This window comes from Rhineura floridana, chromosome 7 (assembly GCF_030035675.1).
Source record: "Rhineura floridana isolate rRhiFlo1 chromosome 7, rRhiFlo1.hap2, whole genome shotgun sequence".
NCBI classification, from domain to species: Eukaryota; Metazoa; Chordata; class Lepidosauria; order Squamata; family Rhineuridae; genus Rhineura; species Rhineura floridana.
This window is the reverse complement of record NC_084486.1, coordinates 133,366,211-133,393,255: the sequence shown is the minus strand read 5'-3', so window position 1 is coordinate 133,393,255 and position 27,045 is coordinate 133,366,211. Positions and strand designations below refer to the sequence as shown.

The window sequence follows — 27,045 nt, the reverse complement described above, 5'->3', positions numbered from 1 at the left end:
GTGTTTGCCATTGGAGCATAGACTTGGATGACGGTTATGTTAATAGATTTCGCATTTAATCTCACTCATATCACTCGCTCAGACCTTGCGTTATAGCTCCTCACTGCTTTTGCTACATCACTTCTCACTATTAAAGCAACCCTGTTTCTTCTTAGTTTCTCATTTCCTGAATAAAATATTTTGTACTTGCCTGATTGAAAATGTCCCATTCCCATCCATTTTAATTCACTCACATCAAGCATTGTAATGTTGATACATTCCATTTCTTGCTTGACAATTTGTAACTTTCCCTGGTTCATGCTTCTCACATTCCATGTTCCTCTCAAATCCCCTCACCACGTTAAGGTGCGCATCCTCACCATGTTAAGGTGTGCATGCAAAGGGTCCCAAGCCTAAAAGAATAATGTGGGAGGTGATATGAAAGGCCAGGTTGAGACTTGGGCTACCAATCGGAGTCGACCACACTGGGCTTGAAGGATCAATGGTCTGAGTCAGTGTAAGGCAGCAGGCTGTGGTTGTTTCAATTTTCTCACCCACCCTTCACTGCAAGGTCCCAGGGTGGGTTGCATCAATTTAAAAATACAATTTTAAAATCCATTTAAAACAATTGGGCATATGGAATTTCATAAGGACCCACGTAGTTTCCAAAAAAAAAATAGATGAGAAAAGATTAAAAGAAATAGAAAATGAAGAGAAATAACGGTCCCTTTAACATTTTCATAACCTTATAGTAATAGTATATTATTGGGCTAATTACTTGTCTAGTTTGGAGATAGACGATGGGCTGGTTGCTTGTGCAGTAGAAAAAAGAGCTTAGAATAAACTCTGGTACAAGAGGCAGAGGCAGAAGGGCTGCCCCCCCCCCAAACACACACACTGTGCTGCTTTCTGGTCTATTGGTAAACCTAGTGGCCAATTATATGTAAATAAATTACATATAATATCTCACCTTTCCTCCCAGGAGCACAAGGTGGTGTACAAACTTGGTTCTCTCCCTCCCAATTTTATCTTCACAACAACCCTGAGAGGTAGATGATGCTGAGAGACAAGGACTGGCCCAAGGTCCCCACTGAGCTTCACGGCTGAGCAGGGATTTGAACCCTGCTCTCCCAGGTCCATCCTAGTCCAACACTCTAACCACTACACCATACTAGAGAAGCAGGGCTGGTTGTGAAAAGAATGTCCAATCTCTGAAGCCACAAAGCCCAACCATTTCCCAGCGGCAGGTAGCAGGGAAGAAGTTATTTCCATGAGCACAAGAGGAGCAAGCCTTTGTGCTCATTTTTCTCTGCTATGTAATTCCCTTTGAGCAAGGCTGTGACGTCATTTGTTTCAGGGATGCAGCTTTAGCAGCAACCAGCCTTCACTGGGTCTTAGCACAAGACCATCTGCCAGTATCACGAGTGAGTAAAATACCCACGCATCTCTGACATGGTTGTCATCCTCCTCTCTTTTTCTTTCCATCCTCCACCTTTCCATGGGCTAATCCTTCCACAGCATCCATCATTGCCGGGCACTGCTGCCTTTCTGAATTCTGTAGATTGTTCAGTGTACCTTCCTCTCCCATGCATGATAAGGAGACTGCATTCATGTGAAAGGATTCGCAAGAGGCATACTTATTTCCTCCAGTGGCAACCGAGGGAAAGGCACAACAGCCCTGCCTCAGCAAAAGGCGAGCCGCCACCCCGCCTGATGCTGCTGCCATCAAGTACATCTCCCCCAAGCACCGGCTTATCAAAATTGAAAGCAATGAAGGCCGCAAGGGAGGCAGCGGCGTCCCCATCACCTGGAGTCCTTTGGCAAGCGCCGGGCCCAGCCAGAAGAAGCTCAATAAGTGCGTGGAGCAAGCGGAAGGCAGCAGCGTCTCCAGCACCAAGAAGGACACAGGAAGGCCAGGAGGGGAAAGGCCTCCGGCAGCTTCTCGCTTTCCTTCCCTCCCCCCATCGGACTCCACCTTCGGGACCCTCGCAAGGCGAACCGGCGGCTCCAAGGCCAGAACCGCCATCCCGCCGCCATCGTAAGCGGGAGCCCTGGCTTCCACGGGCTGAGAAGGCCATGCCACACCCAGAACTATGGGGATAGGACTATGACTGAGAGAGTGTGGCTAGCCTTGCAAAGTAGCCCAATGCCTATAATACCTATTTTGCCAAAGTGAGGGGGGAGGTGTTAACTTTGTGTTAACTTTGAAATATATTACCAATTGTATTGTTTTTATTGTTTATTGTTTTATTTACGTATTATTGATGTTTCATTGATATATTATTGTTTTATTGGTGTATTTTTATACGGGTGCTCTTTTGTAAGCCGCCTTGAGGGCCTTTTGGCCAGAAGGCGGGGTAGAAATATTAAAATCAAAATCAAATCAAAATCAGTGGGCTGACAATGACATCATCAAAAAGCACCTTGCGTATCTCAGAGAGATAGTTTTGCTACAGAGTCTTGTGATTAGGCATTCTGTAATTAGGCTTGCCCCAATGAGACACATGAGCAGGGGTGGGAAACTTCTGGCCCATAGGGCAGGCACATGGCCCTCCAAGCCATGGAGACTGGTGGCCCCGATGTCAGTGGGGCAATGAATCCATTCCAGGTTTTAGTCCGAACTTTCAAGGAGCTGTCCAATATGCTTTCAGCACCTGGGATAGCTCCTTGAAAGACAAAAACCCAGCCTTGCTCTTGGACAGGCCACACCCCCTTTTTCCTGGCTGGAATATGGCCTTGAACTATGATAATGCTTCTTGCTTGCCTAGATGCAGGATGCAGAGGCTGTGTGTGTAGAAACCTCTGGGTTTTGCATGGCTGGAATGTAGCCTGCCGTACAGAGGTAAGACTTGTATCTGCTGCTCCACTCTCTTTTGCTTCTGGCCCCACCCACCACTGGCATGCAGCCCCGGAGGGGAATTCAGCCCTTGGGCTGAGATAGGCTTCCCACCCCTGCTTTAATGTCACGTATGCAAATGCCCATGGCCTTTTGGTTTGGCTTTTACATTTTTGCATCTTGAGAGCTACAAATATTGCTGTTCTCCAGGTCTTCTCTCCCTCCTGGGCAGAGGCCGCAGTTGCTTGCAGAAGGGAAAAAGCAGCATTCTCTAGTTCTGGCCATTCCTCCCAAGTGGAAAACAAAATTCAATTATCTCCTGGCCTCCTTCAACTATCCTCCTGTCTGTAGCACAGACAACGGGTATTCCTGAGGGCAGAGGAAGGGGTGGCAGGTTGGGAGATCAGGCAGAACACAACTGGTTTGCAAGCTATTTCAGGGCCCTTTAATATATGCATAGTTAAGTCCAACCAATTACAAATATCCAGAGGCTCATATAATTCAAGAAAGTAGTCAGGATGGCTTTTAATGCAGCCATGGCAACAAACTGAAACCTCCTTGAATGTGAATAATGCTAGAAATGGTTCCATAGGTAAAGATGATTTCAATCTGTAAACATCTCCATCTCTCTCTCTCTCTCTCTCTCTCTCTCTCTCTCTCTCTCTGCAATATGATTGTTGTTTTAGTTTAATTTTCCCTAATGAAGAATGTTGTGGTACAAACAACCCTTTCTAATATTAAATATGTTATTAGAGCAGTAGGTGGTAAACTTTTAATGACAGTGAAAATGGAAAATCCAGTTAGAATTCAAAAAGTGATTACTTTCTTGTCTCTTTTTGGGTTGATGAGATGTGGGCTGACACAGTGCCTTTCTTAAGCTTTTGGGTTTTGTTTATTATTGTTGTTGTGTGCACCCCAATCTCTGAGAGGTGATAGACTTCCAGAGGTTCCTGCACCTACCCAGGGTTTGGTTTCCTTGGAATGAAGGTTAGCAGAAATGGTGGTCTTTATGATTCATAGTTTATTTACATATATATATAATCTGAGCTTAAGATGGAGGGGCTCACAGCATTAACACTCCAACAGATCTTGCTTCCCCATTAGGTTTCTAGGGGGAAACCTAACCCCTAAGCTATTCTTGGGGTTCAGCACAGAGAGCAAGACAAGCCTCTCTTCTTCTTTCTGTCTTCCAGCTTCACACCCAACTAACACACACAGTCCATCTCCTGGCCCCAAGATGTTGGGAGGAATCATTCTGGTGCCAGAGTTCCTATAGCAACAGGATTGCTCTGGACCACATCCTTTGGCATGTAGATTGGCCATTCAACAGGCCCATTAACTCACATGCTTACTTGGCCAGAACTATTAACTTATGACAGGAACTAGTCTGATCAGTTCAGCAGGTCTGTCCAGTACCAACTGCACCTCCACAGGCACAGAATATAGGCTGGGAGGGGACTCACAGATATCATGCAGACCCAACCCCACAATCCTATAACATTGTTGTTGTTGTTGTTTGTTGTTGTTGTTCACCTTGCCTTCACTCTAAGATCCCAGGGCAGGTCACAAGAATGTAAAATACAATATTAAAAGCAGTTTACGTCTCAGGTATCAAAGGTCAGTGTAAAGAGGTGCGATAGGGTTGGATGGGTCAGTCTGTTTCTGGTCCATGTCAGTTTTGTGTGTGTCCATTCATAAGTCCATTCTCTCCTGTTTGTGCATCAATCTATGAATTACTTTTTAAAGACTGCATGAATACTTACATTATTTGTAATGTGTTTTTCACAAAATATTTTATACAAAATAACATACAGTAATACCTCAGTTAACGAAGTACATGTGTTCCTGGACATTTCTTCCTTAACAGATACTTTGTACCAGAGGTAGGAATAACGTGGAAAAAATAGGGATAGGTTCCTACACCACAAAAAGAAAGAACAATTCAACATATCTTAGCAAACTTTTTCAAAACTAACAATACACATGTCTGAAATGGAGCAACCAGGTCAAGTAAACCTTGCATACAGACCACTTGAAGACTTTTTCCAAAATGCATCCTGGGATGCCTGCCTTGCCTTTTTTCTTGTATCATGTAGCATCTTGCTACAGCAATCTAAAGCTTTGAGCACAGTTCTCCTCTCCATACACTTGAGCAGGCAGGCAAAGGGCAGCCACCACCACCATCACCCTGTGCTTGATCTCTCTCTCCTCTCTCTCTCTCTCTCTCTCTCTCTCTGCCATCCCCCCAACACTTAAGCAGACACATCTGAAGTAAACAATGCTTCCAGGGCACCCGAAGCACTGTTTATTGCAGAGGCACCTGAGCCAACTAGCAAAGAGCACCATTCCAGCCACACATGAGAGACCCGCCTGCAGCAGCCACAATCCAGTAGACGAGGAGCCACATTCTGACTATCAGAGTGTGTGCCCCTCCCCATGCCCCCTGTAACCCAGAAAGACTTTGTTAAAAAGAGCTTCTTTCCTGTTAACTGAGGTATTACTGTATTGTCACATGCATTTTACACTAAACTATGCATTCTCCCACTCATTTTAACCTAGGACAAACATTTTTATATGCATTTTGGAATGTTTCTTGAGCCAAGAACTATCTGGTAGAATTCAGAGAAGTGCAAAAACTGGGTAACTGTGTTCCAATCCACTTATTAGTCGGGGAAGTGCAAATCAGGTGAGTTCGGTATAAAATAAGGACCTAACAAAATTCTCTAGCGTGCCTAATATGTGACAACAGCAGCGTGCACCAATCATCTTCCAAAAACTCAATTATTTGTCATAACAACTCTCTCGGGAAAACCAGGAGCAGGGGGAAAAAAAACTAGATTGCAGGGATGTGCAGAAGAGCAGTTTAACTGAAAAGTATCCCTGGTTACTGCTCCATCTAGGACAAGGATTGCTCTAGTCGCTGAGGAGAGTAAGCAGATCTAAACACTCATATAGGATTCTGCGCAGAAGTGAAACTGCTTCTCCCAGTTGCCTTCCATGACTTGCTGGTGCCAGGCCTTCCGGCTTGTCTCTTAAAGAGACAGCACATAACAGATTTTATATTGATAAATTGTGATGTGTGCGGGGATGAGAATGCTTCTGAGTTCCTCATAGATGATTAGCAGGCTTTCATTTAAATGTGTGGTTGGGGATCTTTGCAGTTGTGCCTGCTGGCCCTCTTCCCAACCTTCATGCATTCGGGAGTCATCTTTACAGAGCACCTCCATGCGCACAACAGAATGTGCATAAGCTCTTCTATATGCCGTCCAATACCCTGGAAAACAGAGGGCTCTGGATCACGTATTTAGTTACCTAGGTGCATTTAGGTGCATGTGTGTAGACTGTGTGCAATCATGAACCTTGAATGTGAGGAGGCTGGAGGCAAAGCCAGCAGATGCCAGTGTCAGAAGGTAGGTAGCGTTGAGCACCTGATAAGGCCCACACTCCAGCAGGGACACACTGTTTGACCCCTTGGGTCTCCTGCCCCTCTCCTTGTCTTCTGCTTTTGCTTCCTTTTTCACCTGCCATTCTCAAGGGTATGAACAAAAGCAAAGAAAAGGAACTGCAGCCTCCATTTGATTTGCCCTTTCCTTCTTCCCTCCCTGTTTGCTTGCCTTCTGCCCAGAGGGAGCAGGCAAGCAAATGAGAAGCTGTGACAGTGGCAAATAGGTGAGGAGGAGAACTGAGCGGCATGTTGCCCAACGGCCCCATGAAAGCTGGAGCCAACACTATACATCCACAGGTTCAAAGTGATTCCTTCACCTGTGCTCTGCAGGTGAGGGCCTCCTGCAGGTATCATCTTTTCAGGAGGTCCGTTCTGCACAACATAGGAAATGGACCTTTAGTGTGGCGGCACCTACCCTGTGGAATTCCCTCCCCTTAAATATTAGGCAGGCACCACCTCTATTATCTTTTTGGCGCCTTTTGAATTTCCTCTTTCAACAAGTGTTTTAAGTTGAGACCTACCCTAGTCTCCGTCTGTGTTGAAATTGCTTTTAATATGTTTTTTTAAAAACAATATTTTTAACCCTTTTTTAAAGATGTCTTTAAAGCTTTTTAAAAAAATGTTTTTTAAGTTGTTTTGTTTTAATGTATTTTAAGGTCTGTTTTTATGATGTTTTGATGTGTTTTTAGCACTTTTGTTTGCCACCCTGGGCTCCTGCTGTAAGGAAGGGCGGGATATAAATAAAATAATAAATAAATAAATAAAATTTCTTTGAATACTCCATTTCCCACCAGAATCTTGTCTTCCATAAGCCCCCATTCTTCCATGTGGGTTCTCTACATTACAGACTTCAACTGATTATAGGAGGCTGCCTTCAACTGAGTCAGACCATTGGTCCATGGCTCAGTGGTAGAACCTCTGCTGTGCATGCAAAAGGTTCTAGGTCTAATCCCCAGCATCTCCAGAAGGGGCTGGGAAAGAACCTGAGCTGAAATCCTGGACAGCCACTGCCAGTTGGTGTAGACCAGTGGTTCCCACATGTTTTCCCCCATGAACCACTTGAAAATTGCTGATGATCTTGGTGGACCACTTAATGGTTTTTCTGTCTGTTGTAGCAATTGTAACGGGTGGTCCTCAGTGCCGTATGCTTTTAAATTGTATTCTTATTGCTTCTCTTGTTTCTTATATTGTATTTTATTGCATTACAATTTGCATTCCATAGAGTTCAAACTGCAATGCCATAAAATAAAATATAAGAAACAAGGGAAAGCAATAAGAATACAATTAAAAATAAACATGAATACTTGACGTGTGGACACGGACTACCCGAATGAAGCTTGCGGACCATGGACCACAGTTTGGGAACCTCTGGCTCAGACAATACTGAGCTAAATGGACAAAAGGTCTGACTCGGTATAAAACAGCTTCCTGTATTCCTATGTACACTGACTGGTGGCAGTGGCTCTCCAAGGTTTCGGAGAGGGACCTTTACCAGTCTTACCCGGAGATGCCAGGGATTGAACCTGAGACCTTCTGCATGCAAAGCAGAGGCTCTAGCACTGAGCTACAGCACCTTTGCCAAATGACAGTCCTCCGGATTCTTTGGAGGAAGCCATGACTCATAAACTAGTATATGGGCAGCAAAAATGTTTGCTGTTAAATGTGCCCTTTCCTATCTGTTTGCACTTGTGCGGGAGAAGCAACTGAGTCCTTTAGCATCTTGAAGGAAAAGACATGTATCCTGCCATACATTTCATTGGCTCTGACTACAACAGACTGACATGTAGGCTGCTGAGGAGTCTATGTGTCTGGTTTTCCAGAAAGACAGAAATAAGAAGACGTGTAATGAGTTAAACACTGTGCAGCAGCTCAAGGTCAGAGACTGCAGCTGGCATGAAACAGAACATCTATAAAGCCTTGAAAGAGAAACTACAAGGTGTGGGGGTGTGGGGTGTTAGAAGAGCTAGGAAAGTATTCGTGTCTGTATCTGTGAGAGAAAAACCTGTCAGTAAAGACTCTTAACAAGTAACGGTCTGTGTGTGGATATCTTTCGGCTGGTTCTATTACTACTGGGCACAGGGCTGGCACACGCTGTCAATACGCCGCTGCAACATGACATGGCTTCTGTTCTGACACTAGTGCAGAAAAAAGACTCCTGTAGACTGAGGAAACAGTTTGCAAATCAGAAAGGAACAAAGTTTTGTCGTAAAAAAAATAAATCTGCACCGTTTTCCCCTTCTCCCCCAATTTTTAATAAAGTCCCTCACCAAAGCATTAGTGGCATTTGCTCTGTTTACCAGGCAGAAAGGTAATTAGGGAATGGATGATAAATGTAGCATTTGGCTACAGGGAGCATTACGTGCCTTTGAATTTTCTATGGCATCACAGTGGGATGCTTCTAAGCTGAAAAAGACGGAGGCAGCTTAATTATAAAGCATTCAGTTGCAACCTATCCAGATGTTTAAATGTCATTGCTGAAGTAATGAAACTGATGTCTTTGGGTGCTCTTTGAAGCCACACAACAGAATAAAAGGGTCCCAAACTCTGAATGTACTGAAATCAAGCCAGGCACATGATCAGCCCACGAAGCCCAGTACTGCCTATAGTGGCTCTCCAATATTTTTTCTTAACCAAGATCCTTGTTTAAAAATAATGGATACCAGGGACCGAACACAGCGCAGACAAAGCTATGTTCCAACAGTAAACTATGACATATTCCCCACCCACAAAAAAAAACGCACAGTCAGCACTGTGCCTCCCACATATCAGGGAAGAATTTGACCAATGGACTATGAAAAGCTCATCTATTAGGCTCTTGGCTTAGCTACTAGTCTTGATTGCTCTATCTACTACCTTCAGAATCAGAGGAAATGTGCTTTTGACTACCAATTGCTGGGGAACAACAGCAGGAGAAGGCAACTGTGCTCATGTTTTGCTTGTGAGCTTCCCAGAGGCATCTGGTTGGCCACTGTGGTGGGAAAGAGGATGCTGGACTAGATAGGCCTTTGGTTGAGTGGTCATCCATTCTGCTTTACAGAGGAGAGCCCCCTATTTGAAGAAGTCCCACTATCCAATCCTAGTCTGGTTTAAAGGGAGCTTGAAGTATTCCACCAAAAGTGAACACCTGGACACCAGGCTGAGCAGGCACATGGGTCGCCTGGACACATTCCCCCCCCCCCCCGACACAGACACTGTAGTGGGAAGTACTGAATTCCTATTTTAAATTTTAGCAATCATTTCTAAATTTGCATCTTTATATGTAAATTGCCCTATGCAAATCTTATGCAACCTTGGGTCCTCCTTTTGGGTGATGCATTTCCTCTTTCTGTGTGTGTGTATGTGTGTGTTTTTCATAAATGGCCACCTTGTGTTTTGGTCTGATCCAGCAGGCCTCTTCTTCTTTCACTATGCAATAGATGAGTTAAAAGCGGGCATGGCAGGAATATAGTTATTCACAGTAAAGTGCATCATTTCAATGTATATATCGTATTGAGCTTTGGTATGTTTAATTTTCTAGTACGTTAATACCGTATCTAATGTTGTAAATGTTTATGCCTGACTTTATAAAATATCCACATCTATAGACAAATAGATAAAAAGAGCCAGCCCAATGGAGCTGAACTAAGGAAACTTGGCTCCAAATCCCAGTCTCACAAGTTGGCTGACTGGCCTAAACTAACCTGCTATCAGATATGAAAAAGTGTAGCTCAGTGGGAGAGCACCTGCTGTGTATGCAGAAAGTCCCACATTCTATCCCAGATGTCTTCAGACAGGGCTGGGAATATCTCCAGTCTGAAATCCTGGAGAGCTCCTGCCAGTACTGTCAGTATAGACAATACTGAGCTAGATGGACCAATGGTCTGCCTATGTCCCTGTGAAGATACTCTATGCTGAGGTAGACTATTGGTCCATTGTTACTATGGCGGCAACTCTTTCAAAATCTAAGTTCCTTGTAGGTGGAGATGCAAGGTAATGAACCTGGCATCTTCAGCATGCAAAGCAGGCAGTATTTCATTGACTTACAGCCTCTTCCCATAGGGTGCTCCCATTCCTCTTGTCTTCTGTGGAACAAATGTGCTGCCCCCTTCGTGGTGCTGTCCTAGATCACCACCCAAGGGTCACCTGCTGAAGGAAGTGAGGGCCCTACATGGACTTCAGAGTCCGTTCACTACACACACATTCATTTTGGAAAGGGTTCTTGCAGATCATTCCAGTTTGTAACCTGTGGCAATAAAAAAAAATCCCTTTACAAAAGTAGAATTAGCTTTATGTTTATGCAGGTCTGTATCACTTGGGGTAAATATTTGGGGGCAAGTTCAGATTTCAGTCAACTAAAAACAATCAAGTTAGCACCATGGTTTTGCTAACTTGACTGAATTGGTGTATTTATTTAAAACAAACCATTAGATACAACAAAGAAAAAATTGTTTCTTTTTGGCCAGAGAAATGCAAAAAAAAAAAAAATTTCTTGCTTAGGCAGTTGGAAATATACTATTTCATATTTCCCCTTTCTTAAACAGTGAAAAGTTCAAGACAGCCTTTACACAGTAAGTTTACTGTGTGGAAGAGAACACAGGAATCTTATACTACCTTTCTGGTCATCTGTATGTCCAACATACAATCAGAGTAAGCATTACTAGGGCATAAAATGCAGCAGGATGCAGAAGCAAGCACACAGGTAGTGTGTGTATCTACAGCACAATCCTATGCATATTTACTTGGAAGTAAGTCTCATTATCTTCATATTCCCATGTAACATGCACAGGTTTGCATCTGAAGTGTACCGTTTGTACAAAATCCAAAGTGATGTCCATATGCGTAAACCAGGCTTTACTGTGTTGCTGAACAATTACCCCATTCTTTTCAAGTGTACTTTGAGCAGTGGTGCCATCTGGGTAAGTGTGGTAATGCACATTACCATCTAAACATGACACACACAATCAAGACCATTGGTGGTATTCAATGCTAGTCTTACTCACAGTAGACCCACTGAAGTTGGTGGACATGGCTAACTTTAGTTTATTCATTTCAGTGGGTCTATTCTGTGAAGGATTTCACTGAATACAACCCATTAAGTCCAAAGTTTAACTTTTTTTATTTGCTTTATTTATTCTGAGTGTCATCTATCTTGAGTTAAGAAAGATAAGGACAGTCTAGCCAGCCTTCATTTTGTCTAGAAAATAAAAACCACCATCAAAGGCCCATGTAGCATGTCCAAGAACATAGGAATATGCTTTATGCCAAGACTCCAATTCCCATCAGCATTCCAGCCAACAGGGTTATGGTCAGGGATGATGGGAATTGTAGTCCAGCAACACCTAGAGCACTGCTCTTCAACTTTGGGTCCCCAACGTTATTGGACTACAACTCCCATGATCCCTTGACAAGTGGCTAAGCTGGCTGGGGATGGTAGTAGTCCAACAACATCTGGGGACCCAAGGTTGAAGAACAGTGACCTAGAGGGCCAAAGATTGGCCACTCCTCTTTACACTGACTGGCAGTGGCTCTCCAAGGTTTCATACAAGGACTTTCACAGCTCTAGCTGGGAAAGCCAAGAACTGGACCTGGGACCTTCTGCATACAAAGCATGTGTTTTAGTACTGAGCTATTGCCCCTCCCCAAACATCACACATTTATATAGCAACATGTTAAGTGAACCTTACCTTTATCCTTCCCACATGGTCTGCCAGTTTGTTCAACTTCTTCCTCAAATATGCTTTATGCCAAGTCAGACCATGTATGTGTAGTTCACAGATGGATATTACTGTAAAACAATGTTGGTTCTTACTGGGATATTAACATTTAATGGTCCCTCTTTCTTTCATTCACACATGAAAATATTTCTCTCTCTCTCTTTCATAGGATCTCACAGAGGAAACTAAATTCTAGGTTATAAAAACTTCAGTTCACATTCACACAGTTGTGGCTTTGAGTGGACATGGACCATCTCCAAAACAGACTGCATGTCTGCTAAAGTTTATGCTGTCAAACTTCCTTATTGGAGCTAACTGAACTCTGCAGTTTTTGCTGGCCTTTGTTGCCATCCCTTGCCATCACTATGAGCAGCATCCTCTCACATTTGGACCCCCGGCGGATCCAGTGGGGTGCTACATGGTATGCCATGCATTCTAGAATTCTCCGTACCAAGCCAGTGGAATCCATGCTGGAAGGGACAGGCACCACCACATCCCACGGAACCAAACTGGCCCAAGTGCTCACTACCATGGATCTGGTTTCACTGGGTGTTGGAAGTTGTGTTGGTACTGGAATGTACGTGGTCTCTGGCCTGGTTGCTAAGGAGATGGCGGGACCTGGTGTCATCGTGTCCTTCATCATTGCAGCTGTGGCCTCCATTTTGTCTGGTGAGTCTTCCCTCAATGTAGGCTTACTACATGCATATTTGTGAAAGAATAATTGTGATTGGTTGTATTTTTCATTTATTACTAGAGGAAACTACTTGGGTTCTCTTTCATCAGTACTTGCTCTTACTCTTGATCATTTGAGAACTAGGTATTCTATAAATAATGTGTTCTTGGAAGGATATATGTATTTTTAAGAAACATTTCTATACCACCTTCCACTTCACGTCTCAAGGTGGTGTCCAACAATATTGAAATATATCTCAAAACATTAAAATAAAGGAAGAAAATACAAGTGAGCAACTGGGGAAGAGTTAAAATTATAATATACTGAGATCAAGCACAAGTGGAGGCCTGGGAGAACAAATGGAAGCAGGATGGGACCATTATTGCCTTGTAGTCCTTAAACTACCTGCCAGAAGCAACATGTAATGCTTGTAGGCCGCCATTTTGGTTTTTAGGAAGCATAATCATCTAAGACTATGGGTGTGACACGTTTGTGAATTAATTCTGAAAGTACAAAATGTAGATGTAGCAAGCTGCGCTATCCTTTTCCCCCAATTGTTTAGTGCAAGTTCTTTTTTATACTTTTTTTCATTACCTATCTTCCACTTTATGAGGTCTGCTGGAACTCTGCAAAGGGCGTGGACCTTTGGATCCATGGGCCTAAACATGATATTTGTCCGAGCAGAACAGCAAGAGTTAAGTACTATTCTTGCAGTGAGTAGACATATATAGTAGCACCATGATCTGTGCTCTAGATTGAAAAATGGAAATGGACTCAAGTCGATTCCGACTTATGGCGACCCTACGAATAGGGTTTTCATGGTAAGCGGTATTCAGAGGTGGTTTACCATTGCGTTCCTCTGAGGCTGAGAGGCAGTGAGTGGCCCAAGGCCATCCAGTGAGCTTCATGGCTGTGTGGGGATTCAAACCCTGGTCTTCCAGGTCATAGTCCAACACTCTAACCACTACACCACACTGGTACTCTGTGCTCATGCCAATGAATTATAAAACCCTTTCCATTAGCAAGTGGGAGTTTTTGACTATCCTACAAGGAGGTCCACCTGGCATCTAATTGGATTGACTATAAGCACCCTATGCTTAAACCAAACTAGATATCATTATAATTATATCAGAATCCTGCCTCTATTTTTTTTTAGAGGCAGTCAGAACTATGCTCACTGTAAGAATTAGCTGAACTATCACCCAGCTTTATTTGCATGATCCTTTTCAGATACTGTGAGACTCCACACAACAACTTAGTTGAACATGAAATCTTTGTAAACCTTAGCATGGTGCCCCAGACACCCCCTTGGTTCCAACCCAGGCCCCCTGCTCTCCCAATCTTTTTAAATTGAGGAGTTTTGTTTGTTTTTGCTTTGGGTACAATTGTTTGGCTGGGGGAAGTTGCCTGTGAGAGGGTGTCTGCTTGTTTTGTTGTATTGTTTTAATTTGGGGTAGGTAGGTAGGTATTTTACCTGTTTTGGGGAGGGTCTGAGCATCACCAGTGTTTTTTCCTGTGAAATAGGTTTCTTAAATTTCCTAATGTATCCACAGACCCAAAACATTGGGGGCCACTGTTGTAGATTGTTTCAATAACCTAGCTTAACTGAATAGTCAGGTTAGAAAATAAAGTCCTGTATAATTATATAAACACTGTACTCGATATAAGGATTGCTTAGATCAGCCTTTCCTAATCAGGGGCAGATGGAAGTTGTAGTTCAACAACATCTAAAGGGCACCAAGTTAGGGAAGGATGTCTTAGACTATTATGGGAGTTTCATTTGCACTAGGAATGGGGGAGAAATTTGATTCAGTTTGCATTTAAAGGTGGCTCTATCAAATCCACACTTTCTGAAACAATCTGAGTACCAAAGCCTTCCTCTAATTTGCACTTATCCAAATTTTGTGATGCAGTTCTCCAGGTAATGTTTACAAAACTGCATGTATTCCAGGAAAGTGTGCATAAAAATTAATATATTCATGAATACAAAGATGCACAATATTAGGGAAAATTGCTGGCAAAACTGTGAACATAAAGTGTGAGAACTGAAATTGACAGATCCTTCCATCCCTAATTTGCACCATCCTTTTTGGATATGATGAGAGCCAACAAATACTTCAAAGGGGTCTCTGGCTAGCAAGGAAGGCTTCTGGGTGACTCACCAACTACAGTGAACATATTTATAAGCTGTCTCAGTCAATTAGTGTAATTGGTCTAGGAATACAGTACAATCTGTACTTGTGTGGGTTAATTAACACATTCACCACCCTACACTGCTAACATCTTGAAGAGGGAAAGGAACTTTTCAGGATTCTCCGGGTCTAGCAAAATCTATTAGCCATGATAGTTAAATGGAATCCCAATGTTTGGGGGTGGCATCCTTCCAAATAGCAGATGTCAGAGGGAGGCTGCTGAATTTGTACCCCACCTGCAAGTTTCCCAGAAGTAACTGGGAAACAGCATGCTGGAAAGGAGTATGCTGGACCAGCAAGGCTCTTCTGATTATGTGTCTGAAATCTGACTGCAGGTTACTACTCAATATTGCAAACCACTATTATACTTTTAAAGGAAAGTGACAATGAAGGAGAAATAAACAGGTGCAAAACAGAAGTCACTGAATCCTGACTTCATTGACTGAGTTTAGCCGGAGGAATGAATTGGTCTATGCTCTCCACGTGAGGCTGTTTACTTCTGGCACCCCTCCTTTATAATTCAGTGACAGCAAGCAGACACAATGTTCCAATGCAAGCGGTTGGAAGGAGCCTTCTGTGCTGCTGAGACAGTTATTGATGCATTCAGTTTGATGTGGGTGTCAGTTAAGACAACTCAAATAAATAACAGAAGAACCTTGATCTGAAATATGAATTGTAGATACAATACAATAAGATGTCCCAGATCGATGTGGCTTTTTAATCTAAGGGATATTGTATCAAATTTAACATAAATGAGTTGTTTTCATTCACTTCTTCTGCCATGGAGCTGGATTCTACTTTCTCTCATGAGACTGGGATTCTCATCAAAGGTCTACTCCTGACCTAATTACAAAACAATGGCAAAGCATCCATCTTGTAGTTTCACTTAACTGTTTTTGAAGATTAGCTAGCTGGTGCCATGACTGGTAGATCAGGCCCCAGAAGCAACTTAATCCAGTCTAGTGGAACTTATCAAATTTTCATGAAGGTATGTTAAGACAGGCAGAAGGTGGGCAGAAGGTAGCTTTTGATCTACCGTTAGATCTTTGGGAGATTTGCAATAGATCGCCAGTAGTGTAGTAGCAAGTTCAGAAGTGCCGGGTCCTTACGTGATAATTACAGCCACCCCTTCCCCCTTTTTTTGCTGCTGGGTTGAGAATGAGAAGTTATTAATGCCTTCTCCCACAACAACAGGAGCCAACCTGCATGAAAGGAGAGAGTGTTAGCTACTGAAGAGTCTTCTCAGCGGCTGACACTGCCTTTTACTCTGATTGGCTCCAATCAGGAGGAAAGGATAAGGAATCATGTTAGAAGACTTTTCTCAGTGGCTAACACACTCCCCTTTCATGCTGAATGGCTCATAGGATGCTGGAGACATAGGGACCCTGCTGGGACCCTGGTCCCAAAAACATAAAGGGTCTAAGACCCCCTGAGACCCTGGACAACTACTCCCCTGTAGAGCGCCAAGGATTTCTGACTCCCAACTGATTTACAATATTAGCAACAAAATGACTCCCCCCAACCCCATCAAATATACAGCTGAAATGAAGAAATTTGGCAGTGGGTTTTGGTGTAGAAGGTCTATGAGCTCCATTCAGTTCTGACAGTCAAAATTAGTGGGCTCAGAATCCTCTAATTCTAAGTTTATACTGTATCTTCTACAGCAGGCTCCAAATGGTAGATCTCAGAGTCTACTTTCTAAAAAAGACATTCCTGCTAGTCTGAAGTCTACCCACTCCTGTTTAAGAAAATTTGCTCAGAGTTTCACTTATAAGGAAAATAATCAATAAGACTCTGTGCATATTTAATATACATGTTATAGTATTCTTCCTTGTGCTCATGTAGGAACATCTAGCACTGCAAAGCCTTGTACCTTACAGAGCCTCAAATACAATTAGGGTTGCCAGGCCTCCAGCTTTTGCCCAGAGACCCCAGATTTTTGGGATCCTCTCTAGGTCTCCAGGTAAATCACCTTAATCTCTGGACTCTTAGCTTTCATTTTATAAAAAGTAAGTTTCTAGGTGGTCTGGTTCTTGAGATATACACCAAAACGTCAGCCGCCACCCCACCCCACCCGCAACTTCTGTAAAATGAGCTTGTAGCTGGCTGCTCTAACCCTACCCTTTCAGGCTTGTAGCCAGTAAGAGTTGACCTCCAGGCAGCACCAAGACCACACTGCAAGGCTTGAAAACTGTTCTTTCATAAACAGAGTAAGTATATAGCTTTCAGTCTTTTTCTCTCTCGTGTGCAGGAGTCAAACAAGTTTAAATTTTCCTGGGCTGTTTTGAAAATGTTCCCAATATGAAGCTTTAATCCAGTATTCACTTTGCTGGGAGTAAAGCTGCAGTGCTAATACCACATACCCCGAGTAAACCCCATTGAATTCAGTAGAACTTACTTTTGAGTAGACATAGTTAGGATTGTGCTGTAAATTTATGGAATTTTTGAGTGAACATAGCAAAGAATTGTCTTTGTCTTGTAAATCTGTCTCTCCCCCTCTAATCCTATTTTTAAAGCAATGAGACAGGATTTACATAGGTATCATGCTTTAATATGTAGGAAACATACATAAACATACAGTGTGTGTGTAGTCTTCCCAACAACCCTGTGAGGTAGGGTTGGTGGCTTGAAATCACGGCAGCTCACAACAAGAAATAAATCCCTTTAAAATTCAATAACCATAAAAACAAGTATAAACAGTTGCAAAACAACTTAAAGTGGCATGATTCTGAATTTTGGGTTGGGTGAGTGAAGTTTCTTATCACTTGAGACTGCAGTTCTGTGCATGCTTCCCTGTTTGAGTAAGCCCCATTGAATACACTGGGATTTGCTTCTGAGTAAACAATCATAGGATTGCACTACAAATATCTTTGCAGGTTGTGTAAATAATAAACATCTTTGACAGTCATGCTTATATAAATATTTATTCATTTAAAGCACATGAGTTCCGTAAAGAATCCTGGGAAGTGTAGTTTCCCCCTCACAGTTATAGTTCTCACCAACCTTAACAAACAACAGTTCCCATGATTCTGTGGTGTGATTCATGTGTTTTGAATGTGCGTTGAATGTTCTTTAAATGAATGGTGTGTATCTGCCCTAGGTATGTTGAGCATTCATTAATGAACTGAAAAAAACTATTTTAAAATATACTTTTTTAAAACAGGGGAAGGGAAGGGCACATGCTTTGCATGTGAAGGTCCAATTTCTGGAAAAGGCTATTACCTGGAATCTTGGAGAGCCAATGCTAGTCCATGTCATTGGTACTGAACTAGATGGTATCAAGTGGCCTGAGTCAGTATAAGGCAGATTACTTTGTTCCTAAAAGTGGAAACAGACCCCAAATTGACTCCAACATTTATTGATGTATTTTATTTACAACATCTATATACCGTTTTATTGTAAAAAATCTCAAAGCAGTTTACAGAAGGAATTAAAACAATAAAACTATTGGCAAAAACAGCTAAAGACAGATATTTAAAACATTCAAAATAATAAAACCAACAATGAGTTGAAAACAGATAAAAAGCACAATAGCTTCTATATGCCTGGGTAGGCTTACCTAAACAAAAATGCTTTTAGCAGGTGCTGAAAAGAGTACAATGAAGGCACCTGCCTAATGTCAATAGGAAGGGAGTTCCAAAGCGTAAGTGCTGCCACACTAAAAGACTGATTTCTTACAAGAGCAAAACAAGTACTGTGTGGCACCCATAACATGGAAAGCATGCCTTGAACTTGGCCTGGTAGCAAATCGGCAACCAGTGCTGGTTTCAGAACAGAGGTATTATGTGCTGATAGGGTCTCACTCATGTCACCAATCGTGCCACAGCATTCTGCACTAACTGCAGCCCCTGAGTCAGGTTGTGCTTCATGGGAATTTCTGTGACTTTGGCAGACTGGCTGCCAGGATTTTTTAGTTTTGGTTTCTGGTTAGGAATCCTGACTGATTGTGGGATGCTGAGTGTTCTGCCTTAGTCATAGGAATTTTGTTGTGGTTGGTATGGTATTGCATTTAGAGAATCATCACTGTCTTTTCTTTTTCTATTTGCATTTCATTTACCTGTAACCTCACTCCCTTACATCCATAGAAACAACAACAGTGGTTCCATGAGCTTAGCTCAACCCCCTTAAACCCACTGATGATGTATCTTATTGGTTGCATGACAGTTTGTTGTTCCCAAGCTGCTGCCTGTGAAGGTGGACCAAACCATATGTGTTTTCTCTTTGTCAATTATTACTCACTGGACTTGGGTTGGCTGTCAAAGTGAGTTTATAGCAGCCCCCAGGGTAGGCAGGAAAGGGTAGAGAATCTTCTTACTCTTACTCATTTCTCAACCCTCTTTGTGAAGTGAAGGGTCAAATCTGTAAGGAAGTTTGGAGCAGCCGTGTTAAAAGGTAGGGGCAGGGCATTCCAGGCTGCCAATCCTGCTTGGATATGGATATCTTTGCAGAGGATCCCTAGTCAAGCTTTACCAACAGCACAATCCAAACCGTATCTACTCAGAAGTAAGTCCTATTGAGTTCTATGGGGCTTAGTAAGTGTGTTTAGAACTGCAGTCTTCAGGGGCATCCATCTTTACTCTTGAGTGCTCCCAAGTGGCCTAAGGACACTTAAACCCTTCTTGCCAGAAGCAAGTAGGCTAGATTAAATGTTCCCTACCCAGGCTCCATCCTTTAGCTAAGATTTCTTAATTTCCAATCAGAGAAATGTTTTTGTTTGAAGTGAATGCACCAAGCAACCATGGTTGATGCTTAATGTATCATGCTTAATGATATCACTAGGGCCCACCCCATGACATCACTAAGGCCTGCCCCTGAAATCTCAGTGTTTGGCATGCTTCTGACCTGGCAACCCTAAATACAATACTTTTTGAAGGAGGCTTGTTAAAATAAAAATTATTGAATGGGTGATACACATACTCTGTGAATCAGTCCTGATACTTGTGTCATTACATGCACATCCAAAAAAAACTATATGTGAACTGACCTTGAATAATGCTCAGATTGTTGTTGTTATGTGCCTCTAAGTCGACTACGACTTATGGTGACCCTATGAATCAGTGACCTCCAAGAGCATCTGTCATGAAATGCTCAGATGGGAGGCATCAGTCGGCCAGTGAAGGAACTACTGCTACTGTGCTTGCTTTCCCCTTCCCTACCTATCCATTTTTCCTTGTGTATTGTGTGGACTGTCTTATCTTTTAATATACGCACAGAAAAAACTGGCTTTTTGTATGTGTTAAATAATTTTTTTTAATTGCCAAAATGCACATTGGAAAAAGCTTTGCAAACTAGCTCTGAAGCACATGCATTAGCAGAAGTGTTCTAATTATTCTTAAGTAGCTTTTGAGAGCATCTCAAGAGAAGGGTCTTAAGGTTCATGTCTGTGGAAGCTAACAACAGAAGCAGCCCTTAGGCTGCTTTCACAAGTGACATCAAGAATTTCTTGTTGCCTCCAACACATTGTTTGTTTTGTTGAAAGGCTGTTTTAGAACTTGTGAATAAGGTCACCGCAGGGTTAACACCAACCTTTTTTCTAATTAACTGAATGAAAGTTTCTTGTTACATCACGGCTCAACTCAGAGATCCGGTAGGTGGACATTTTATTCCTATGAACAAAATAGATGTTTAAAGATTCATATTATCAGCAGGCCTGGCCTACAGCTGAGCAGAGAGAAGCAAATGGGGGGCAGGGAGTAATGGCGAGGTATTTGAGTACAGGGCTGTGTATGCTATGCATGGCTGTTTTCTGCTGTCCTTATATGTGGTGGAAGATGCTGTTCTGTCACCAGTGTTGAAGTAAGATTCACCTGCAAGTCCACTCAGTTTCTATACGTGGAGTAGGGGGATGCCATCTTGTTTTTCACCCAGGTAGCAAATATCTTGGGCTGGTTTTGATTATCAGTTGCCCATTGCCATTTTCGTCAATGGAGAAATGTATCCACCAAGGCCTCTGCCTGAGGTCATAGCCTCTCCTACACTAAAAAAAATTGTGCACGTTACCTCTAAGAACATAAAAATGATTCCTGCATTGAGCTGGGGGTTGGACTTGATGGCCTTATAGGCCCCTTCCAACTCTACTATTCTATGATTCTATAACAGTCAACATGTAGAATACAGTATGGTGAGACCTCCACCTGCATTTGTAAATTATTATTTTTGCAGTCTGCATATCTGTCATGAAAAGCAGCTGCAGGTGGTTTTCTTTTCTGTCTAGTGACAATTCTAATGTTGAATATTGCTTTATTATCATTATCATTTTAATGTATGAATCTCCTTTAACATTATCTCAAGGTGATTTATATAAAAACAAAAGTAACGTTAGAAACAGTATGAAAAACAACTAAAGATAGGTTTTAACACAATATAGAATAAACACAGAAGGCAGAGATCTTTTCACCCATTTGGAAAAGTTTGTCAAAACAAAAATGCCTTCAACAGTTTCCAGAAACTACAAGTGGGTGCCTGCTGTGTATCAGCAGAGGTGCTGTTCCAACAAAACAGGGGCAGCCACACTGAAAGCCCCCTTCCAAGATATGGTGGAGTGGGCTTTTGATATTTTAGGGAATTGAAGGAAAAACTCTCCTGTGGAATGCAGTGACCTACTGGGTACGTAAAGGATGAGATGGTATCTCAAGTAACCTGGTCCTGAGATGTATAAAGCCTCATGTGTAGGTACCAAAACCTTGAACTTGATCCAGTAGCAGAATGGCAGTCAGTACAGATCATAGAATCATAGAATAGTAGAGTTGGAAGGGGCCTACAAGGCCATCGAGTCCAACCCCCTGCTCAATGCAGGAATCCAAATCAAAGCATTCCCGACAGATGGCTGTCCAGCTGCCTCTTGAATGCCTCCAGTGTTGGAGAGCCCACTACCTCTCTAGGTAATTGGTTCCATTGTCGTATGGCTCTAACAGTTAGGAAGTTTTTCCTGATGTCCAGTCGAAAGCTGGCTTCCTGCAACTTGAGCCCATTATTCCGTGTCCTGCACTCTGGGACGATCGAGAAGAGATCCCGGCCCTCCTCTATGTGACAACCTTTCATGTACTTGAAGAGTGCTATCATATCTCCCCTCAGTCTTCTCTTCTCCAGGCTAAACATGCCCAGTTCTTTCAGTCTCTCCTCATAGGGCTTTGTTTCCAGTCCCCTGATCATCTTTGTTGCCCTCCTCTGAACCTGTTCCAGTTGGTCTGCATCCTTCTTGAAGTGCGGAGACCAGAACTGGACGCAGTATTCATCTCATGGACCAGGTGCTATATGGTCGTGATAGTTTTTCCCCACCAGCAGCCTAATTGCCACGGATCAACCTCAAGGGTAGCTCCACCTGGATAGTTGTGGAAGAGGGTGAAAGCAGAGTATCCTTCCATCGGGGAGTGTCACAAATCCAGGGCTGATGTTGCTGAATCAGCTAGACCCAATCCAATCCTGATGTGACTTTTATTTTGTCATCTGTAGGCTAATCGCTTTATTTGGGACAGATGCCAGCACTTTATCTTATATTTATATCCAGGTATATCTAGATACCTGCTTAACAAACAGAATAGCTGAACTTATGAGAAGTCCTTTTTCTTATGTAACACAGAAGATTTTCAATTACACTATCCAGCCTCCAAAGTATTGTCCACATAGCATAGCATCAACTGGGATGATATGCATATGGGTCTGGGATGTGTGGATCTGTCAATTTTAGTTTCTCTCAGTTTCTCATTTTTCCAATCTTAAATTCAGTTTCTCATTTTTCTAATCTTCAGTTCTCCACATTTCCACACCAGTTTGTGATTTTTATCAGCATTTTAGTACAGATTTCTCCTAATAAACACATTTTTATTATATGCAGTTTCTGCTAATATAATGCATTCTGTATGTTATTTTTACTAAGATGTACACTGATATGCACTCTTTACCTTAATATATGCATTTTTATACACATTACTTGACTGGAGAACTGCATTGCAAAAATTCAGAGAAGTACACATTTTGAAGGATGGCTGTGTTTCAGTTTGTGCATTGTTTCGGAAAGTGTGAATTTGTTAGGTTTGACTTCACATGCGAACTGGAACAAATTTCTTCCTTATCCTTAGATATCTGGTCCACAGTGGACTGGTGCAGCAGTAAGATCTACAGAGAGTTAGAAAAAGTCGTCTAACCAACTGATCCTGTGAATCTTGGCAGTTTTCCATTCAGCTATTACTTGGGTACAAACAACACAACTACACTCTAATCAAGAGTAAGATACAAAACTTCCAATGCTATATCTCTGCCACAGGGGTTATGTTTTAAAAATTTAAGATTATAGCAAGTTTGCTGTGTTGATTGTTCCTTTTTGTCTTTCATCTTGATTTGCTTTCATTCCCCTGAAGAAAAACATTTTCCCAAGCACTGAAAGATATTTTCATAGTCTCCTCAGCCATTTCCTGCTTTTTGATCATTCCCAAGTTTTGTTATTTATAACAGCAACACATTCTTGGAAAGCAAAAGTGAGGCTGAGCTAGGAAGTCACAAAGTACATGTAACTGAATCTTTTGTTTCACCTTTTCCTTAACCTTTTAGCTGCGGTTCTCATAAGCAGATGGGATATAAACAGCCCTTGGGATCAGTTCTCATGTTACTATTTTCAAGGGCCAGCTCTCTTTTTACTGCGTTGGTTTGGAGCATCATGTCTCAGCTTAACAAGGCTGAGCCTTTTCCCGGGGCACATAGCTCTTTCTTCCCTTCTGTCTGCCTGTGAGCTGCAATTATACCCCCAGGAAAGTAACTGGTGCATTGCCTCACAATATTTACAGCACAATCTAGGCTTACTCAGAATTAAGTCAATTTGATGTCAGTAAGCATGCTGTGATCAGCAGCCTTAAAAGGATGGACAAGATCTTTGGGTTGTGGCCAGTGGTGGCCCAAGCCATATTGCTAGCTGAAGTGGACACCAAATAGTGTGTCTCTGTCCCTGCTTTAAAAGGTCTTGCCACATCATTTAGACACTAACTCTTGCCTTCATCCATTCATTCCCTCCACATTCCAGTGTTGTCTGAAGCAGGTTCCTTCGTTTTACTTCATGGTGGGGATGACCCAGGTTGTGCCTGGCAACCCTAGTTCAGTTACAGCAAGTGTGGGGAACCTTTGGCCCTCCAGATGTTGCTGAACTACAGCTCCCATCAGCCCCAGCAAACACTGCTAATGGCTAGGGATGATGGGAGTTGTAGCTCTGCAGCATCTGGAGGCCCAAAAGTTCCCCACACGTGAGTTCGAGCAATCTTCCCCAACCTGATTCTGACATTCCCAGGGTCTTCAGTAAGGGGCTGTCCCTGGATGATCACTAGGTCAGTCCCTCAGCTACTCCACTGAGTCCAGACTTTCCTTAAAATATTTGCTGCCATCACCTTCTGATTAGTGACCTAGCAATGCCAAATGCCAGCAAGGGAAGTCTTGCCTCCATCACCAGCTGAGTGACATCCACTCAGTGAGACTCCCCCCACCCCAGCCTCAGAGGACAACACCAAGGAAGACTAAGGATGAGGGCATGAAATGCCACCTGAATAATCCTGTCACCATGGGAACGTTTCTGTTCCTGATACCAGACTTGGATATCATTTTTTTTTGAGAATTTTTTGTAAATCTGAGAGCCTCTCAGGGCTAGAAAGTGGGAAATAAAATAAATAAATAATATTCCTACTCAAGTACATCTGTACAAAACATGTGCAGTGAGATTTATCAACCTTAGAATCTTCCCAGACTAGAACTCAAACAGTTAAAATATACACATCTATCTCACTAAGGAATATAACATCCAGAGCAAGTGGTCGTCGTATGTATAACACTCAGAGTTCTAATATCCTGCCCTAACATAATGAAAGAGGTGTCCACACGTTACATTCAGTGAGTGTACAGTCTGTGTTCCTGCATATGCAATAGCTGAGCTGTACAAATCAACACATCTTTCACACAAATACTTGCACATGTGTAGAGAAAGCTTGAACCTGTGTACAGGTGTCACGTGTGAAGAAGCCTTCTACTTAACAGCATGCTAACTCATTTCCGTAGGCTTTCATGATCTCTCACAGTCCTTCTTTCTGTCACAGTCACTCTCTAACCCACTCCAACTCTCATGTTCCAATTGGTACTCACTGGCCACATTCACACCATATATTTATTCCACTATTATTCCACTTTAAACAGCATGAATTCCCCCAAAGAATCCTGGGAAGTATAGTTTGTGAAGGATGCTGAGAGCTGTGTTCCTCACAGAGCTACAATGCCCTGAGTGGTTTAACAGTCAGTCCCTCTTCCCAGAGAACTCTGGGAATTGTCGCTCTATGAGGGGAATAGGTATCTCCTAACAACTCTCAGCACCCTTCACAAACTACACTTCCCAGAATTATTTGGGGGAAGCCAGGACTGTTTAAAGGAGACAAATAATGGAATAAATGTATGGTGTGAATGTTGCCCCAGTCACACTATCTCTGCCCAACATTCCCTTCCATTCCTGACCATTGTTCTAGCTGGAGCTGAGGAGAGTTGGAATCCAAATCTTATTGAGGGCACCAGGTTGGGGAAGGCAGAGTTATGAAAATGGCAGATGTCAGTGCAACACAGCGGCTGGACGTGCTGTGTTCCATAAATGTATTGTTTTTATTTATTTATAAGAGTGTTTGTATACCCCCCTTTTGCAAAACATCAGGGCAATGCACAGCATTGTTGTTGTGTGCCTTCAAGTCGATTACGACTTATGGTGACCCTATGAATCAGTGACCTCCAATAGCATCTGTCATGAACCACCCTGTTCAGATCTTGTAAGTACGCACAGCAACATAAAAACATTTAAAACAATCATTAAAATGACTGGCTAGTCAAAAAGTCTTAAATTGCTGCATAGGCCTGTTGGCACAAAAAATACTTCAAGAGACACTTGAAAGTCAAAAGTGAGGATGCCTGCCAAATCTCTGCTGGAAGGGTGTTTCACAGCGACACTAAATGCCTGACTTCTGGTTGAGGCCACTTGGGCCTCTGTAACCCAGGGGACAACTAACAGTACTACTCCGAATGATTTCAGTGATTGGTCTGGGATTTAAGGGCTGGGGTGGTCCTTAACGTATCCTGGGCCCAAGTTGTTCGGGGTTTTGTATATCAGCATAAAACCCTTGAACCTAGCCCTGGTAGCATATGGATAGCTGGTGCAGATGTTTGAGCAGAGGTGTCACAGGCTGTCAGCTGTCTGCCCCCATCTGCAGTTTAGCTGCTGCATTCTGCACCAGCTGAAGCTTCCAGACCAGGCCCAAGGGCAGCCCCACATAAATGGCCTGGCGGTCTGGAAGCTCCAACTGGTGCAGAATGCAGTGGCTATATTGCTGATGGGGGCAGAGAGCCGACAGCATGTGACACCACATAAATGGCCCGCCTTCAGAGACAAATGTGGATGGGTCCGACCCGAACATCTGGAACACAAGACGGTTGCTGAGAGCCAGTTTGATATTATAGGAGACAAGGTTTGACATCCCTACTGTGCCATGTTCTCAGGACCACTGAGAGGTGGCACTGGGCCTAATGCAAGATGCATAATCAGGGGGCCCTTCCTAAATCTTCCTACACTCAAAAATACTTCATTTTTCATTAAATAACAGGCACTATAGCCACTCTCTGGTCTGTTGAGATACCAACATTTATCTTGTAGTGTATTGTTTCTTTTTTTGTGGTCCAGGCCCGCAGAGGCACGGGCCATCCAGAAGTCTGGATCCTAGGGATTTTGTTCTCCCCGTCTCCTCCCCACAGGCTGGATGTTCTCAGGATGAGTTTGGGCAATCTGCAACTCTCTGTGTAACTCAGGGGTGGGCCGTCCAGATGTTGCTGAACTACAGTTCCATTCCTGACTATTGGCCATGATGGCTGGAGCTTACCTCACAAACAAACAATAACTTCTGAATTGCTCCTTTATGACAGAAAAGTCTAATTTCCCACATGCCTTACAGTGCAGTCCTAGACATGTCAGCTCAGAAGTAAATCCAACTGAGTTCTATGGGACTTACTCCCAGGTAAGTGTCTACACAATTATAGCCTCGGTAACGTACCTACTGTTTAATTCTGTGCCATTAAGTACTATTTAATTCTGTAGGGCTTACTTCTGAGGAGACATGGCTAGGACTACACTACTAAGGAGCCAAAGAATTTTTTTTTTTTAAAAAAAGAAGCTATAAGTAGGAACCCATTTCCAGTCTTATGAAAGCCCAAACTCTTCAGCTATG

The 27,045-nt window shown here is 42.8% G+C and overlaps 1 protein-coding gene across 1 annotated transcript in view; it reads left to right on the top strand.

The window, feature by feature from the left end:
• Window positions 1-27,045, top strand: part of SLC7A14 (solute carrier family 7 member 14) — an 80,951-nt gene that overhangs the window by 19,314 nt on the left and 34,592 nt on the right. Inside the window, exon 2 of the mRNA XM_061637317.1 lies at window positions 12,123-12,622. Within this exon, the coding sequence (XP_061493301.1) occupies window positions 12,319-12,622 (304 nt within the window). The 5' untranslated portion in view covers window positions 12,123-12,318. The remainder of the gene's footprint in view (window positions 1-12,122; window positions 12,623-27,045) is intronic.